Source organism: Symphalangus syndactylus, chromosome 9 (genome assembly GCF_028878055.3).
Source record: "Symphalangus syndactylus isolate Jambi chromosome 9, NHGRI_mSymSyn1-v2.1_pri, whole genome shotgun sequence".
NCBI classification, from domain to species: domain Eukaryota; kingdom Metazoa; phylum Chordata; class Mammalia; order Primates; family Hylobatidae; genus Symphalangus; species Symphalangus syndactylus.
This window is the reverse complement of record NC_072431.2, coordinates 90,446,645-90,462,767: the sequence shown is the minus strand read 5'-3', so window position 1 is coordinate 90,462,767 and position 16,123 is coordinate 90,446,645. Positions and strand designations below refer to the sequence as shown.

Genomic DNA, 16,123 nt, shown 5'->3' with positions numbered 1-16,123 from the left:
AAAAAAGAGGGTTGGGCACAGTTGCTCACGCTTGTAATCCCAGCACTTTGGGAGGTCGAGATGGGCAGATCACCTGAGGTCATGAGTGCAAGACCAGCCTGGCCAACATGGCGAAACCCCGTCTCTATTAAAAGTACAAAAATTAGCTAGGCATGGTAGTGGGCACCTGTAATCCCAGCTACTAGGGAGGCTGAGGCAGGAGAATCGCTTGACCCCAGAAGGCAGAGGTTGCAGTGAGCCAAGGTAGCGCCACTGTACTCCAGCCTGGTCGACAGAGTGAGACTCTGTCTCAAAAAAAAAAAAAAAAAAAAAGAAAGAAAGAAAGAAAAAGAATTTAAAAAAATAGACATAGACCAATGGAACAAAATACAAGTCCAGAAATAGACCTCACAATCATTTTCAGCTTTATGTGATTCAATGGAGATGAAATAGTCTTTTCAATTCATTTTGCTGGAGCAATTGGGTTCCATGTGGGGAAAGAAAGGAAGCTTGGCTCATATATCACATCATATTCAAACATTAATTTGAGATAGATTCTAGACATACATACAAAAGGTAAATGTCAAAGCTTGTAGAAAAAATAGATTGTTATGATCTTGAACAAAACACAACATCACTAATAATACTTCATTAAACTTAGGAACAAGTCCATGTATTCTTATAGTTATTCTAAGCGGTATCTTCAAATCAAGCTAGCCTTCATAACATTTAAAGTACTTCCACCATTATCTTGAAGTTTGTAGAACTACCTAAACTAACATTTTATTATTACGCTCTCAGCTTTTTATCAAAGGGCACTATAGGAAACATTCACGTGAAATTATTACTGGGCTGAGCATGATCTCTCATGCCTGTAATCCCAGCAGTTTGGGAGGCTGAGGCAGGAGAACCACTTGAACCCAGGAGTTTAAGACCCTACCACTGTCACTGTATCCCATTATCCATCCTATAGGGGTTCCAAAATGAGAAGACACAGAGAATTTGGAGGAAGAAATAAAGAAATACTAGAAGAAAAATTCCCAGAGTTAAAGGAGACACGAGTCTTCTAATTTAAGAGGCCTATAGAATACCAAGCAAGATACATGACAAAGGTTTCAAACTTGGAATACATCAAAGTAAAATTTCAGAATTCTAGATTTTATTGGAACTTTAGATGTATTTATATTGAGAAAATAACAAAACAAGATTGTCTACAAAAGAAAGAATCAGACTGGCATCCAACTCCTCACCAATTAACATTACATGCAAAAAAGATTCTGCAATATCTAAGGCAAAATAATTTTGGCTGGATACAGTGGCTCACACCTGTAATCCCAGCACTTTGGGAGGCTGAGGTGGGTGGATCACTTGAGGTCAGGAGTTCAAGTCCAGCCTGGCCAACATGGTGAAACCCCATCTCTACCAAAAATACAAAAATTAGCCAGGTGTGGTGTGGGCACCTGTAATCCCAGCTACTTGGGAGGCTGAGGCAGGAGAATCGCTTGAACCTGAGAGATGGAGGCTGCAGTGAGCTGAAATGGCGCCACTGCACTCCAGCCTGAGTGAGACTCTGTCTCTAGCAACATTAATAATAATTTTGACCTTAGATTACCATACTAAGTGTGTTAAGGTATGGTTTTGTTTGAAGAAATTATATAGATAGCTTTTCTCTAAGCGTTCCCTTGGCCTTCTTGCTTTGACTGAAACCTGGCTCTTCCCTGAGGACACTTGACTGCCCTGTAGCTTTCTCCAGTGATGACTGTTTTCTCTCCTGTGTACCACTGGGTTTGGAGTCTAGCTGGAGGTATTTATTTCACAGATAGATAAATAAATAGGAGAGAGAAGCCGGTTGGCATGTAAGAGGTTTTCTCGCTCTAGGGAGATTCTTCAAGCAATCACTATGTCGACAGACACAGATGTTTCCTTTTCTTCATACGATGAAGATCAGGGATCCAGACTTACTCAAAAAGCTAAAGAGGCACCATTCACCCCCATTGGAATGGCAGGTTTTGTAGCAATTGTTGCATATGGATTAAACAAATTGAAGAGCAGGGGAAATACTAAAATGTTCCATCATCTGATCCACATGTGTGTGGAAGCCCAAGGCTTTGTTGTAGGAGCAATGGCTGTTGTTGGTATGGGCTATTCCATGTATTGGGAATTCTAAGTAAAACCTGAGCCTTAGAAGAAGAGATGCTATCTTGGTCTTGTTGGAGGAGCTTGCTTTAGTTAGACATCTCATTATTGAAGTTACATATTAATGTTGAAAATTAACTATCTGAGTGGGTTAAGATGGTAACACGGCATTTTGAATATTGGCTTCCTTTCTTGCAGGCTTGATTTGCCTGGTGATTGAATTACTAGTGGATAGTTTACTAACTAGGTCATTAAAGGAAGTAGAGTTAACATAAAAGATACATGTCACCTAAATATACTTCATAGTGTTGAAATGTCCACCTTCTTAAACTGTTAAGATGAAATTAGTTCTAAAGAAGATAGTAGGCCAATCCTGAAGTACTCCCAGTTTGCTGCAGAATCTCACATGTTTTGAATGTTATGTAAGAGTCCTATTTGCCCAGTTAATTTAACTTTTTTCTGCTTGTCTCGTGGACTGGCTGGCTCTTTCAGAACTCTGTCCAAAAAGTGCATGGAATATAACTTGTAAAGCCTCCCACAACTGACAATATCTATGTGTGTGTGTTTAAACCCAACCTCGAAAGCTTACAATAGAGCTCTATAGTAGTAGTATTAAAGAATCACAATTGTAAACACGAGAATAACTGGTGGATTCTAGTTTAATTCTTTTGTAATTGCAGAATTATATTTTTGCTGCTCTTAGAATAATTTTTAAATGTTATCTGGAAATAGAAATATGTATTTTGGTTGGGCACTGTGGCTCACACCTGAAATCCTAGCACTTTGGGAGGCTAAGGCAGGCGGATTACCTGAGCTGAGGAGTTTCAGACTGCCCTGGGCAACATGGTGAAACCCTGTCTCTATCAAAAATACAAAAAATTAGTCAGGAGGCATAGTGGCAGGCACCTGTAGTCCCAGCTACTCAGGAGGCTGAGGCATGAAAATCGCTTGAGCCCGAAAAGTGGAGGTTGTGGTGAGCCGAGTCTGTGCCACTGCACTCCACCCTGGGTGACAGAATGAGACTGTCTCCAAAAAAAAAAAAAAAAAAAAAAAAAAAAGGAAAGGAAGAGATATGTATTTTAAGAACTCATGCAAAAATAAATGAACACTATTAAAATGTGTGTGTTGCTTATTTTCTCCATAAAAACTGTAAACATTAAACAAATTACCTATAATGGAATTGATTAATGACTTATGAGCGAACTGGTTTGGCCAGAAAGTATACAGAATTTTTTTGTTTGTTTGTTTTTTTAGTTTCAGTCTGTCTCCCAGGTTGGAGTGCAGTGGCACGATCTCAGCTCAATGCAACCTCCACCTCCCGGGTTCAAGTGATTCTCCTACCTCAGCCTCCCCAGTAGCTGGGATCAGAGGTGCCCGGCACCATGCCCGGCTAATTTTTGTGTTTTTAGTAGAGATGGGGTTTCGCCATGTTGGCCTGGCTGGTCTCAAATTCCTGACCTCGGGTGATCCGCCTGCCTTGTCCTCCCAAAGTGCTGGGATTATAGGCGTGAGTCACCGTGCCCGGCACACAAACTTTTATATACTACAGAATGCTATTATACTTGTGAAATTCTCTTGTTTAACCTGAATTTACATTCCATGATGATAACATGGTATACATATTGTTATGAAAGTGACCATGTCCATAAATAGATAGGAGAAATCCCATAACTCCTACTACATCAGTTCTACCTTTTGCAATCGTTTCCATTTCGCTAACTTCTGTCCTGTTGCTATGGAAAAACTATCTGGACTCCTAGAAAATCCCTGCTTGCCAAACAAAGAACAGACCAGCTCACTGCTCTCTCCTGCTTCATTTTTTCCCCCATATAAGGTCCATGAGGGCCATAGTTTTGTTTGTTTGTTTTGATTTTCTCTGCTCCTAGCATCAAGTACTGTGCCTGGCACACTATACAAGCTTAGTCTTTAATGAACAAATACAAATTAAATCTGTATATGGGCTGAGTGTGGCGGTTCATGCCCGTAATTCCAGCACTTTGGGAGGCCAAGGCGGGCCTGTCACTTGAGGCTGACAATTTTGAGACCAGCCTGGCCAATGTGGTGAAATCCCACCTCAAAAAAAGAAAAAAATAGGCCAGACACGGTGGCTCACACTTGTAATCCCAGCACTTTGGGAGGCCGAGGTGAGTGGGTCACCTGAGGTCAGGGGTTCAAGACCAGCCTGGCCAACATGGCGAAACCCCATCTCTACTAAAAATACAAAAAAAAAAAAAAAAAAGCTGGCATGGTGGTGGGTGCCTGTAATCCCAGCTACTCGGGAGGCTGAGGCATGAGAATCACTTAAACCCGGGAGGTGGAGGCTGCAATGAGCTGAGTTCGCACCACTGCATTCCAGTCTGGGTGATAGAGCAAGACTTCATCTCAAAAAAAAAAAAAAGAAAAAGAAAAAAAGAAGTTCACTTTGCTGCCAAGATGATTGCGAGTTTTTGCTATTTCTTTCAATTAGGGGATGTTATACCTGTATGATTGCAACCAATGACCACTGTATGTTTTCATTTCTCTCCTTTCCTAAGGGAAGTTTGTCTTTTCTTTTTTTCCAATTGTGGCTACCATGGTTTTGTTTTTTGTTTTTTTTATTTTGAGATAAGAGTCTCGCTCTGTTGCCCAGGCTGGACTATAGTGGAGCAATCTCAGCTCACTGCAACCTCTGCCTCCTGGGTTCAAGCAATTCTCCTGCCTCAGCCTCCTGAGTAGCTGGGACTACAGGAGCACACCACCACACCCGGCTAATTTTTGTATTTTTAGTAGAGACGGGGTTTCACCATGTTGGCCAAACTGGTCTTGAACTCCTGACCTTGTGATCCTCCTGCCTCAGCCTCCCAAAGTGCTGGGATTACAGGCGTGAGCCACTGTGCCCGGCCACCATGTTTTCTTTCTATCATTGCATGTTGACTGAGCTGGAGTCAGTTAAGTGTAATTTGGCAATCATTTGCCATGAGAAGTTGTATTATATCTAGACCTGAAAAGAAATACAAATCATCCATGGGTTTTTGACCCTCAATGGGAATGAATAATGAGACTTCCAGCTATTTCCCTGAGGAGGTATGTTTTGTCATGTAGGTTAGACAGTTACATTAGCTCGGGTGTGACTATTTTTAAGAAAGTATATAGATGCTAAATGCAGTGTGGAATCCTGGATTGGATCTTGGAACACAAAAAGATAATTATTGGAAAAAGCAATGAAAGACAAATGAAGTCTGTAATTTGTTTAGTATTCTTAGTTTTAACACATGTTCTATGGTTATGTAAGATGTCAGCACCAGGGAAAGTTGTGTGAAGGCTATATGGGAACTCTGTACTATCTTTGCAACTTTTCTATAAATTTAACAGTCAACATATAATATAAAAACAAAACTACAAGGCTGGGCCTGGTGGCTCATGCCTGTAATCCCAGCACACTGGGAGGCCAAGGCAGGAGGATGGCTTGAACCCAGGAGTTCGAGACCAGTCTGAGCAACATAGTGAGACACTGTCTCTGCAAAAAATAATACAGCAAAAAAATTAGCCAGGCATGGTGGTGCACGCCTATAGACCCAGCTACTCAAGAGGCTGATATGGAAGGATCACTTGAGCCCAGGAGGTCAAGGCTGCAGTGAGCCATGATGGTGCCACTGCACTCCAGGCTGGGTGAGAGCAAGACCCCGTTTTCAAAATAAGAAGAAAAAAAGAAAACTACAAAAACAAAAACCAAAATAGTATATGTATAGCAAAAGGTTTTTGTATGGAAACTGGGCTGCCAGGACATAGAATGCCTTTTCTGGCCAGACGTGGTGGCTCACGCCTGTAATCCCAGCACTTTGGGAGGCCGAGGCAGGCAGATCATGAGGTCAAGAGATTGAGATCATTCTGGCCAACATGGTGAAACCCTGTCTCTACTAAAAATGCAAACATTAGCTGGGCATGGTGACGTGCGCCTGTAGTCTCAGCTACAAGGGGGGCTGAGGCAGGAGAATCGCTTCAACCTGGGAGGCAGAGGTTGCAGTGAGCCAAGATCACGTCACTGCACTCCAGCTGGTGACAGAGCAAGACTCCGTCTCAAAAAAAAAAAAAAAAAGAATGTCTTGTCTTACTGAGTATTCATTTTTTTCTCAACAACATCCTATTTTCTACTGGGAAACTGTGCATTCCCTTATTCTCGGTCTTTGTGATTTAGAGGGACACTAATTCCACCTCTGCCTCTATGGATAGCAAGTGACCTAGACTTGACCTGCTGAGCAACATCACATCTTCTTGGTCACAGTTACAGATTCAGGGATGGACATGTGATTTAATCAGAACAAATGAGGTGCAATTACAAGACTCTTGTGAAACTGTTAAGAAGCCTGCCAAGGCCGGGCGCGGTGGCTCACGCCTGTAATCCCAGCACTTTGGGAGGCGGAGGCGGGCGGATCACGAGGTCAGGAGATCGAGACCACCATGGCTAACATGGTGAAACCCAGTCTCTACTAAAAATACAAAAAAAAAAAAGCCTGCCAGGTTGAGGCTGCAGTGAGCTATGATTGTGCTACTGTACCCTAGCCTGAGTGACACAGTAAGACCCTGCTTGAAAAAAAAAAAAAAAGCCAGAATATCTCCTTTCCACTGGGGGGTTGATAAGAAGAGTTATATTAATCTTATTGTCATCACAAGGTGAGAGGCTGCTGGAAAATGGGACCAAGACAGGAAAGAGCAGAACAAAAGAGCACAGCCAAGACTAACAGCATTACTTAAACTCCTTTACCCAGCCAGGCCCTGGACTTTTAAAATAAAGTATGTTTGTTCCATGAGGCCATTTAAGTTTTCTGAATCTTACAACTTGACAGAATCCAGACTAAGACAAAAATCGCTAACTATAGTGAGGTAACGCAAAACCGTGAATTAGTACGAAACCATCAAAAAAATGTATGTGTTAGTGCACATAAAAATCTTTGGAGGCAGGGTGCAGTGGCTCACGCCTGTAATCCTAGCACTTTGGGAGGCTGAGGCAGGCAGATCACTTTATGTCGGGAGTTTGAGACGTGCCTAGGCAACATGGGGAAACCCCCGTCTCTACTAAAAATACAAAAATTAGCTGGGCATGGTCGCGCACACTTGTAATCCCAACTACTTGGGAGGCTGAGGCAGGAGGATCGTTTGATCCGAGAGGCAGAGGTTGCAGTAAGCCAAGATCCCACCACTGCACTCCAGCATGGGCGACAGAGCAAGACTCCATCTCAAAAAAAAACAAACAACAACAACAAAAAAAAACAAAAAAACTTCGGAAAGACTAATCAGTTAACTGGATTGGGATTACAAGAGATTTTCACATTCTGCTCTACACATTTCTGAATTATTTGAATTTTTTAATAGGAGCATATATTATTCATATTACCAGAAATAGCAAACATCAAGCTGAACTGCAGCTAAGGAGTGTCTGTGATAAACAGAAAACTGATTATTAAACAAAAGACAATTGAAGCCTCAGTTCTTTTAATTTGCCTTGTTCAATTAGTTACTTAACTTTATGAACTCAAGTCATACACTGAGACCCTAAAGCTGTTTTTGTTTTGAATTAATACCATATAGCTGAAAGTGACAAACACTTTACTCATGGCAGTATACAGAAATTTTCAAGGAAGATTAAAAGGCATGAAAACAGCTGGTTGTGGTGGCTCACGCCTGTAATCCCAGCACTTTGGGAGGCCAAGGCGGGCGGATCACTTGAGGTCAGGAGTTCGAGACCAACCTGGCCAACATACAGAAACCCCGTCTCTACTGAAAGTACAAAAATAAGCCGGGTGTGGTCGCGGGTGCCTGTAATCCCAGCTATTCGGGAAGCTAAGACAGGAGAATTGCTTGAACCCTAGAGGCAGAGGTTGCAGTGAGCCTAGATCGCACCACTACACTCCAGCCTGGGTGACAAGAGTGAGACTCTGTCTCAAAAAAAAAAAATAAAAAAACAAAATAAGACATGAAAACATGACTCTTGATAGACAATTCTAGCAATATACAAACTGTTTTTACTTTGTTTCCCTACAGTCTTAAATTTGTTGTCCAACTCATTTTCTGGTTACGAATTTAAAATTACAGCATAGTGCCAAAGTCTGAGATGTAATCTGTTATTGGTTTAAATTCAGGATTCATAATATAATATGGAGTCTGCTCACATATTCGATGGGCTCATGTAGTGATGTTAATTATGTTTCAGAAAAAAAGCGTCATGGTCATCCATTCTCAATAGACAGTGTTGAATTACAAAACTAGTCCTAATATGTAGAATGTCAGTCAACAATGAGAATTCCTTTATATCTACACATCATGAGAATATTTAGGTAAGTTACTTAATAAATCCTAATCCTAACTTAAAAAGCGACTTTTGCTGAGGCGGATGGATCGATTGAGTTCAGGAGTTTGACACCAGCCTGGACAACACCTAGGGAATCCCTATCTCTATGGAAAAAAAAAAAAAGCAAAAACCTAAAAACCACCACCAACTAAAACTTAGTCAGGCATGATGGTGCGCGACTGTGGTCCCAGCTACTCTGGAGAGTGAGGTAGGAGGATTTCTTGGACCGGGGAGGTAAGGCTATACTGAACTATGTGATTGTGCCACTGCACTCCAGCCTGGGTGACAGAGCAAGACCATCTCAAAAAATATATAGAATAATAACTTTTCCACCCCAGAAAGATCCTGGTTCAACAAGTTTATTAAAAAAAAAAAAAAAAAAATGTCTGGGCGCCGTAGCTCACGCCTGTAATCTCAGCGCTTTGGGAGGCCAAGGCGGGTGGATCACGAGGTCAGGAGATTGAGACCACCCTGGCCAGCATGGTGAAACCCTGTCTGTACTAAAAAAACAAAAAACAACAACAACAACAAATTAGCTGGGCGTGGTGGCCCATGCCTGTAATCCCAGCTACTCAGGAGGCTGAGGCAGGAGAATCGCTTGAACCAGGGAGTTGGAGGTTGCAGTGAGCCGAGATCATGCCACTACACTCTAGCCTGGTGACTGAGTGAGACTCCGTCTCAAAAAAGAAAAAACAAACAAAAAGCATTGGGCTGAGCACAGTGGCTCATGCCTGTAATCCCAGCACTCTCGGGGCCTGAGATGGGAGAATTGCTTGAGGCCAGGAGTTCGAGACCAGCCTGGGCAACACAACGAGATCCTGTCTCTATAAACAAAACTTTTAAAAAAATCAGCCAGGTGTGGTGACATGCACCTGTAGTTCCAGCTACTATGGAGTCTGAGGAGGGAGGACTGCTTGATCCCAGGAGTTTGAGGCTGCAGTGAGCTATGATGACACACACTACTCAACTGCTGCCTGGGTGACAGAATGAGACTCTCTCTAAAAAAAATAAAATAGGCTGGGCACCGTGGCTCACGCCTGTAATCCCAGCACTTTGGGAGGTCGAGGCTGGTCGGAGGGAACACCTTAGGTCCGGAGTCTGAGACCAGCCTGACCAACATGGAGAAACCCCATCTCTACTAATACAAAAAAATTAGCCGTGGGTGGTGGTGCATGCCTGTAATCCCAGCTACTCCGGAGGCTGAGGCAGAAGAATCGCTTGAACCCCAAGAAGCAGAGGTTGCGGTGAGCTGAGATCACGCCATTGCACTCCAGACTGGACAACAAGAGTGAAACTCCGTCTCAAAATAAATAAATAAATAAAATTTAAAAAAAATAAAAAATAAAAAACAATGTGTGCACAATTCTGTTAATCATTTACAACAAAGGTCATAAACTGGTAACCTGGGGTTGGGATTCAGCTGATATGTGGTTTTGACGTACATTATTTAAACAGTAACAAAAAAATCAATCAGTTTCAAATTGGGAGATTTTGAGTAAAAAAGCCCAAGTTTTGGGGAGTCTTTTGAAAAACTGAAAAATCTGGTGACACTACACTTTTACACTGGGTTTTAATTTTACTTTATTTTTGTGAGACAGAGTCTCACTCTGTCACCCAAGCAAGAGTACAGTGGCTTGATCATGGAGCTTTGACCTCCCAGGCTCAAACAAACAATCTTCCTGCCTCAGCCTCCCAAGTAGCTGGGACCAACGCGTGCACCACTACACCTAGCTAATTTTTGTATTTTTTGTAGAGATGAGGTGTCACTTTGTTGCCCAGCTTGGTCTTGAGCTTCTGGGCTCAAGCAATCTGCCCGCCTTAACCTCCCAAAGTGCTGGAATTAACAGGTGTGAGCCACCACACTTGGTCTACAAGCTCTGACTTGTAAGTAGAAGCTAAATAATGGGAACACATGGACATACAGTGTGGAATAATACACACTGGAGAGTAGGAAGGGTGGGAGCGTGCTGAAGAATAAGAAATTACTTAGTGGATACGATGTACATTATTCAGGTGATGCTTATGCTAAAAGCCTAGACTTCACCACTACGTAATATATCCATGTAATAAAATTGCTCTTGTGGCCCTTAAATTTATACAAAAAAAAAAATTTTTTAAGTCATAGCCAAACCCAAGTTCACACAGGTTTTTTCCTGCTGTCTTCTTTTATAGCTCTGTGTTTTACATTTAGGTCTATGATCCATTTGATGGTTTCTGTGAAAGGTGTAAGATGTGTCTTGATTCACTTTTTGCATATGGATGTCCAGTAGTTCCAGCAGTATTTGTTGAAAAGACTATCCTTTCTCCATTGAATTGCCTTTGCTCCTTGATCAAAAATCAATTGATCTTTGACTAAGATCAATTTGTATTCATGTGAGTCACACAAGTGTAATTGTGTGGGTCTATTTCTGGTCTCTTTATTTTGTTCCATCGATCTAGTTGTCTATTCTTTTGCCAATACCACATTGTCTTGGTTACTGTAGCTTTATAATAAATATTGAAGTCTGGTAGTGTCGGTCCCCCAACAACTCTGTACTCAATCAATACTGTGTTGCCTATTCTGAGTCCTTTACCTTTACAATTAAACTTTAGAATCGATTTGTCTATACCCACAAAATAACTTGCTGGGATTTTGACTGGGACTGAGTTGAGTCTACAAATCCAGTTGAGAAGAACTGACATCTTGACAATATTGAATCTTCCTACCCATGTGCATGGGATACATTAAATTTCTTAAGATTTCTTTCACCAGTTCTGTAGTTTTCCTTATATAAGTCTTACACATATTTTCTTAGATTTATACTTAAGCATTTCTTATTTTTTGGTGCCAAGGTAAATGGTATTAGGTTAATTTCAAATTCCCGTTTATTACTGGTATGTAGGAAAGCAGTTTACTTTTGTGTATTAGCCTTGTATCCTGCGACCTTAGTTCCAGAAGTTTTTCCGTTTTCAATTCTCTGATTTTCTGCATAATCATGTCATTTTTGAAGAACAGTTTTATTTCTTCCTTCCCAATTTCTATACTCTTTATTTCCTTGTCTTATTGCATTAGTGAGCATCTCAGTACAATATTGATAGGAGTGGTGAGAGGACATCCTGACCTTTTTCCTGATCTTAGTGGGAAGAATCTAATTTCTTACCATTAAGTATGATGTTAGTTGTAGAATTTTGTAAATTAAAAAAAAAAATCAAGTTTAGAAAGTTCCCTCCTGTTCCTAGCTTGTTGAGAGTTTTTGTCATGAATGGGTATTGAATTTTGTCAAGTGCTTTTTTGTGGCTGGGCACCGTGGCTCACACCCATAACATCAGCACTTTGGGAAGCTGAAGTGGGAGGATCACTTGAGTCCAGGAGTTCAAGACAAGCCTGGGTGACATGGCCAAGTCCCATCTCTATAAAAAATATGAAAATTACCTAGGCATGGTGATGTGCAACTACAGTCTCAGTTGCTCTGGAGGCTGAGGTGGGAGGGTTGCCTTGAGCCCTGGAGGTGGAGATTGCAGTGAGCCAAAATCATGTCACTGCACTCCAGCCTGGGCAACAGAGTGAGACTCTGTCTCAAATTTTCTTTAAAAAAAGCTTTTTCATCATCTATTCATACGATAATGAGATTTTTCTTTTTTCGTCTATTGATGTGATGGATTACTTTGATTTTTGGATGCTAAGCCTTAAATATCTAGAATAAATACCACTTGGTCATGGTATATAATTATTTTTATCTTACTTTATTTTTGAGACAGGGCCTTGCTCTGTCCCTGGGGTGGAGTGCAGTGGCGTGAACACCGCTCATTGCAGCCTTGACCTCCTGGGCTCAAGCTATCCTTCTGCCTCAGCCTCCCATGTGGTCCTATCCAGCTGGGACCACAGGCGTGGACCACCATGCCTAGTTAATTTTTCAATTTTTTTGGTAGAGACAAGGTCTCACCTTGTTGCCCAGGCTGGTCTCCATCTCCTGGGCTCAACTGATTCTCCTACCTTGACTTCCCAAAGTGCTGGGATTATAGCTGTGAGCCACTGAACCTGGCCAATATAATTCTTTTTATTTATTGTTGGATTCTATTTGGTAACACTTTATTGAGAACTTTTGCATCTATGGTCATGAGATATTGGTATGTATTTTTCCTTCCTTGTAATGTTTTTGTCTGACTTTGGTATTTTGTCTGACTGGCATCACAGTATGAGTTAGGAGGTCAAAGTAAATTTTTTATTATAAAATATTTCAAAGAAGAGAAAATAAATATACGTGTATTCCATGGTGAGGTTTAATAAATTTCAACATTTTCCAAATTTGGTTGACTTGAAATACATACCCACTCACACATCCAAGTCCATCTGAAGCTTGTATCTCCCCAAACCCACCCCAAAATAATTACTACCCCAAAATAATTACTATATCTAAAGCATTTGTTACCTTCATTTGTATTTACAGTATGACCTTATATTTACCATTTATAGAGAGTACAGCATATTGTTCTGCAGACTTTTAAATTTGATGTAAAGAATATCACATAAGTTTTGCTTTGGCTTTTGTTTGTACACAATTTTAGATTTATTCATGTTGTATCAAATGGCTCTAATTTAATCAACTATCTTGTTATACTGTGCAAATATGCAACTTATTTATCCTTTCTCCTATGGTCATTTAGATTGTTGCCAATCTTTTAACTGTAAAACTTTTTTTCTTTTTTGAGACAGGATATCCCTGCGTTGCCCAGGCTGGAGTGCAGTGGTGAGATCTTGGCTCACTGCAACCTTCACTTCCTGGGCTCAAGCAATTCTCCTGCCTCAGCCTCCCAAGCAGCTGGGATACAGGCACATGCCACCATGCCTAATTTTTGTATTTTTAGTAGAGACGGGGTTTCACCATGTTGGGCAGGCTGGTCTCGAACTCCTGACCTCATATCTGCCCACCTCAGCCTCCCAAAGTGCTGGGATTACAGGCATGAGCCACTGCGCCCAGCCTCAATTATGGTTTTTAATGAATTTGAACAAATACAAATATCTGAGAAGAGTTAACCCTAATTAAATAAAGCTGATTTTCTTTTTCTTTTTTTTTTTGAGATGGAGTCTCGCTCTGTCGCCCTGGCTGGAGTGCAGTGGCGCGATCTCGGCTCACTGTAACCTCTGCCTCCCTGGTTCATACCATTCTCCTGCCTCAGCCTCCCAACTAGCTGGGACTGCAGGCACCCGCCACCATGCCTGGCTAATTTTTTTTTATTTTTAGTAGAGACGGGGTTTCACTGTGTTAGCCAGGATGGGTTAAAGCCGATTTTCAAATGTATTGTCCTACACTACTTTTTGGAGACATTTACTTCTATATAGCTACCTATATCTAAGTATGTGTTCTGCTTTTAAGAGTACTGTAGGCCAGGAGTGGTGGCTTACACCTGTAATCTCAGCACTTTGGGAGGCCAAAGTGGGCGGATCACGAGGTCAGGAGTTCGAGACCAGCCTTGCCAATATGGTGAAACGCCATCTCTACCAAATACAAAAAATTAGCCAGGCGTGGTGGTGCATGCCTGTTGTCCGAGTTACTCGGGAGGCTGAGGCAGAAGAATTGCTTAAACCCAGGAGGTGGAGGTTGCAGTGAGGCGAGATCACGCCACTGCACTGCAGCCTGGGCGACAGGGCAAGACTCTGTCTCAAAAAACAAACAAACAAACAAAAAACGGTATTGTATATGAGCTGGGTGTAGTGTCACACACCTGTAATCCCAGCTACTTGGGAGGCTGAGGCAGGAGTTGGAGACCAGCCTGGGCAACATAGCAGGACCGGTCTCAAAAAAAAAAAAGTATTGTATGGTATTTTATCAAACTAAGACATGTATTTAACATCTCTGAAATTCAGATGTATCTTATAATCAATGACATGTCACAGCTTAACTGGCAGTATTTTTACCAGCTGGCATATAAAATAATAGTGAATCTGAAAGCATCTTAGATGATAAATCATGGAAATTATGAGCAAAATAAAAGAGATAATTCAGGCTGGGTGCACTGGCTCACCCATGTAAGCCTAGCACTTTGGGAGGCTGAGGCGGGTGGATCACCTGAGGTCAGCTGTTTGAAACCAGCCTGGCCAACATGGCAAAACTCCATCTCTACTAAAAATATAAAAATTAGCCAGGCGTGGTGGCTTGCACCTGTAATCCCATCTACTCAGGAGGCTAAGGCAGGAGAACTGCTTGAACCCAGGAGGCAGAGGTCGCAGTGAGCTGAGATCACACCACTGCTCCAGCCTGGGCAACACAGCAAGACTCTGCCTCAAAAAAAAAAAAAAAAAAAGAGGTCATTAGGAAGTTCAGGGCTTATATAAGGTGTACTGATCACTACTATGTATTTTTTTTCCCAGACTAGTCAAGTGCAGCAGTGAGAAGCGGGGTGAAGAATAGAACAAGGAGTTCGATCTGTAACTGACTGTGAACAATCAAGATAACTCACTACCTTCTGACCGGCCGATTACGCGTCTTATTTACAGAAAAAACTACAACATATTTCTGTTAACTTAAACCTACGTATATGGTAGGAATGAATGAAACAGAGAAATGGTTGAGTGACAATAGCAGGAGACTTTGGCCTACATAAAACAATTAATATGGAATTTATAGAACCTAATAATAAATGTACTGACAAGGGTTAATGAAAATGTTTCTCTTAAGAATCTGAAAATGTTTCAGAAAATATAAATTCATGAATTTACTTCTAAAATATGTTTTTAACTTGAAGATGTAATGTTAGTATGTCAGAAGTAAACATGAAACTTTTAACTACCTCATGAAACTTTTAACTACCTCCTCCTTGAAATCATGCAAACTATGCTACTGAGACAGGAATTGAGATATCTTCATCAGGCTCTTTATAATTATCAAGAATGGTGGAGGGCCGGGCACGGTGGCTCACGCCTGTAATCCCAGCACTTTGTGAGGCCGAGGCTGGGCAGATTATGAGGTCAGGAGATTGAGACCATCCTGGCTAACACGCTGAAACCCTGTCTCTACTAAAAATACAAAAAATTAGCCGGGTGTGGTGGCACACGCCTGTAGTCCCAGCTACTCGGGAGGCTGAGACAGGAGAATTGCTTGAACTTGGGAGGCAGAGGTTGTAGTGAGCTGAGATTGTGCCACTGCACTCCAGCATGGGTGACAGAACAAGACTTCGTCTCAAAAAAAAAAAAAAAAAAAAAAAAAAAAATAATGGTGGAAATACAGAGCTTGCTTCACAGGAGATTCACCAAAACTAATCATGCTTTTTTACTAATCTTGAATATTTTAATTCTTAGGTAGATGAGGCAAAGAGCCTTACCATTTGCTTTTCGCCTAAAAATAAGGTATCTTTTCCTTCATGTTAAACTCATGCTCTTTGCTTTCCTTTCACACAATGCACCCACAGAAGAAATGATTTTTTGAATAGTCCAGAAACAAAAAGGCAAGGTCACTGAACACTTTCATCATTATTTCCCAACTTGATAATACATCTGAATTCTGAACATCTCCACATGGGCCAATATAACTTTTTTTTTTTTTTTTGAGATGGAGTCTCACTCTGTCACCCAGGGTGGAGTGCAGTGGCACTATCTCGGCTCACTGCAACCTCTGCCTCCTGGGTTCAAGTGATTCTTCTGCCTCAGCCTCCCCAGTAGCTGGTATTACAGGCACGCACCACCATGCCCAGCTTATTTTTGTATTT

At 41.5% G+C, this 16,123-nt stretch overlaps 1 protein-coding gene across 1 annotated transcript; it reads left to right on the top strand.

Moving 5' to 3' along the window:
* The first annotated feature begins 1,219 nt into the window (after positions 1–1,219).
* LOC129490002 (HIG1 domain family member 1A, mitochondrial-like) lies at positions 1,220–2,507 on the top strand. The gene has a single exon (XM_063609650.1). The coding sequence runs from the start codon at positions 1,880–1,882 to the stop codon at positions 2,144–2,146; it is 267 nt and encodes an 88-aa protein (XP_063465720.1). The 5' UTR covers positions 1,220–1,879; the 3' UTR covers positions 2,147–2,507.
* The last annotated feature ends 13,616 nt before the right edge of the window (positions 2,508–16,123 follow it).

Excerpts from the sequence above, each read along its gene's own strand:
- LOC129490002 (XM_063609650.1), top strand. The coding sequence starts at position 1,880 with ATGTCGACAGACACAGATGTTTCCTTTTCTTCATACGATGAAGATCAG.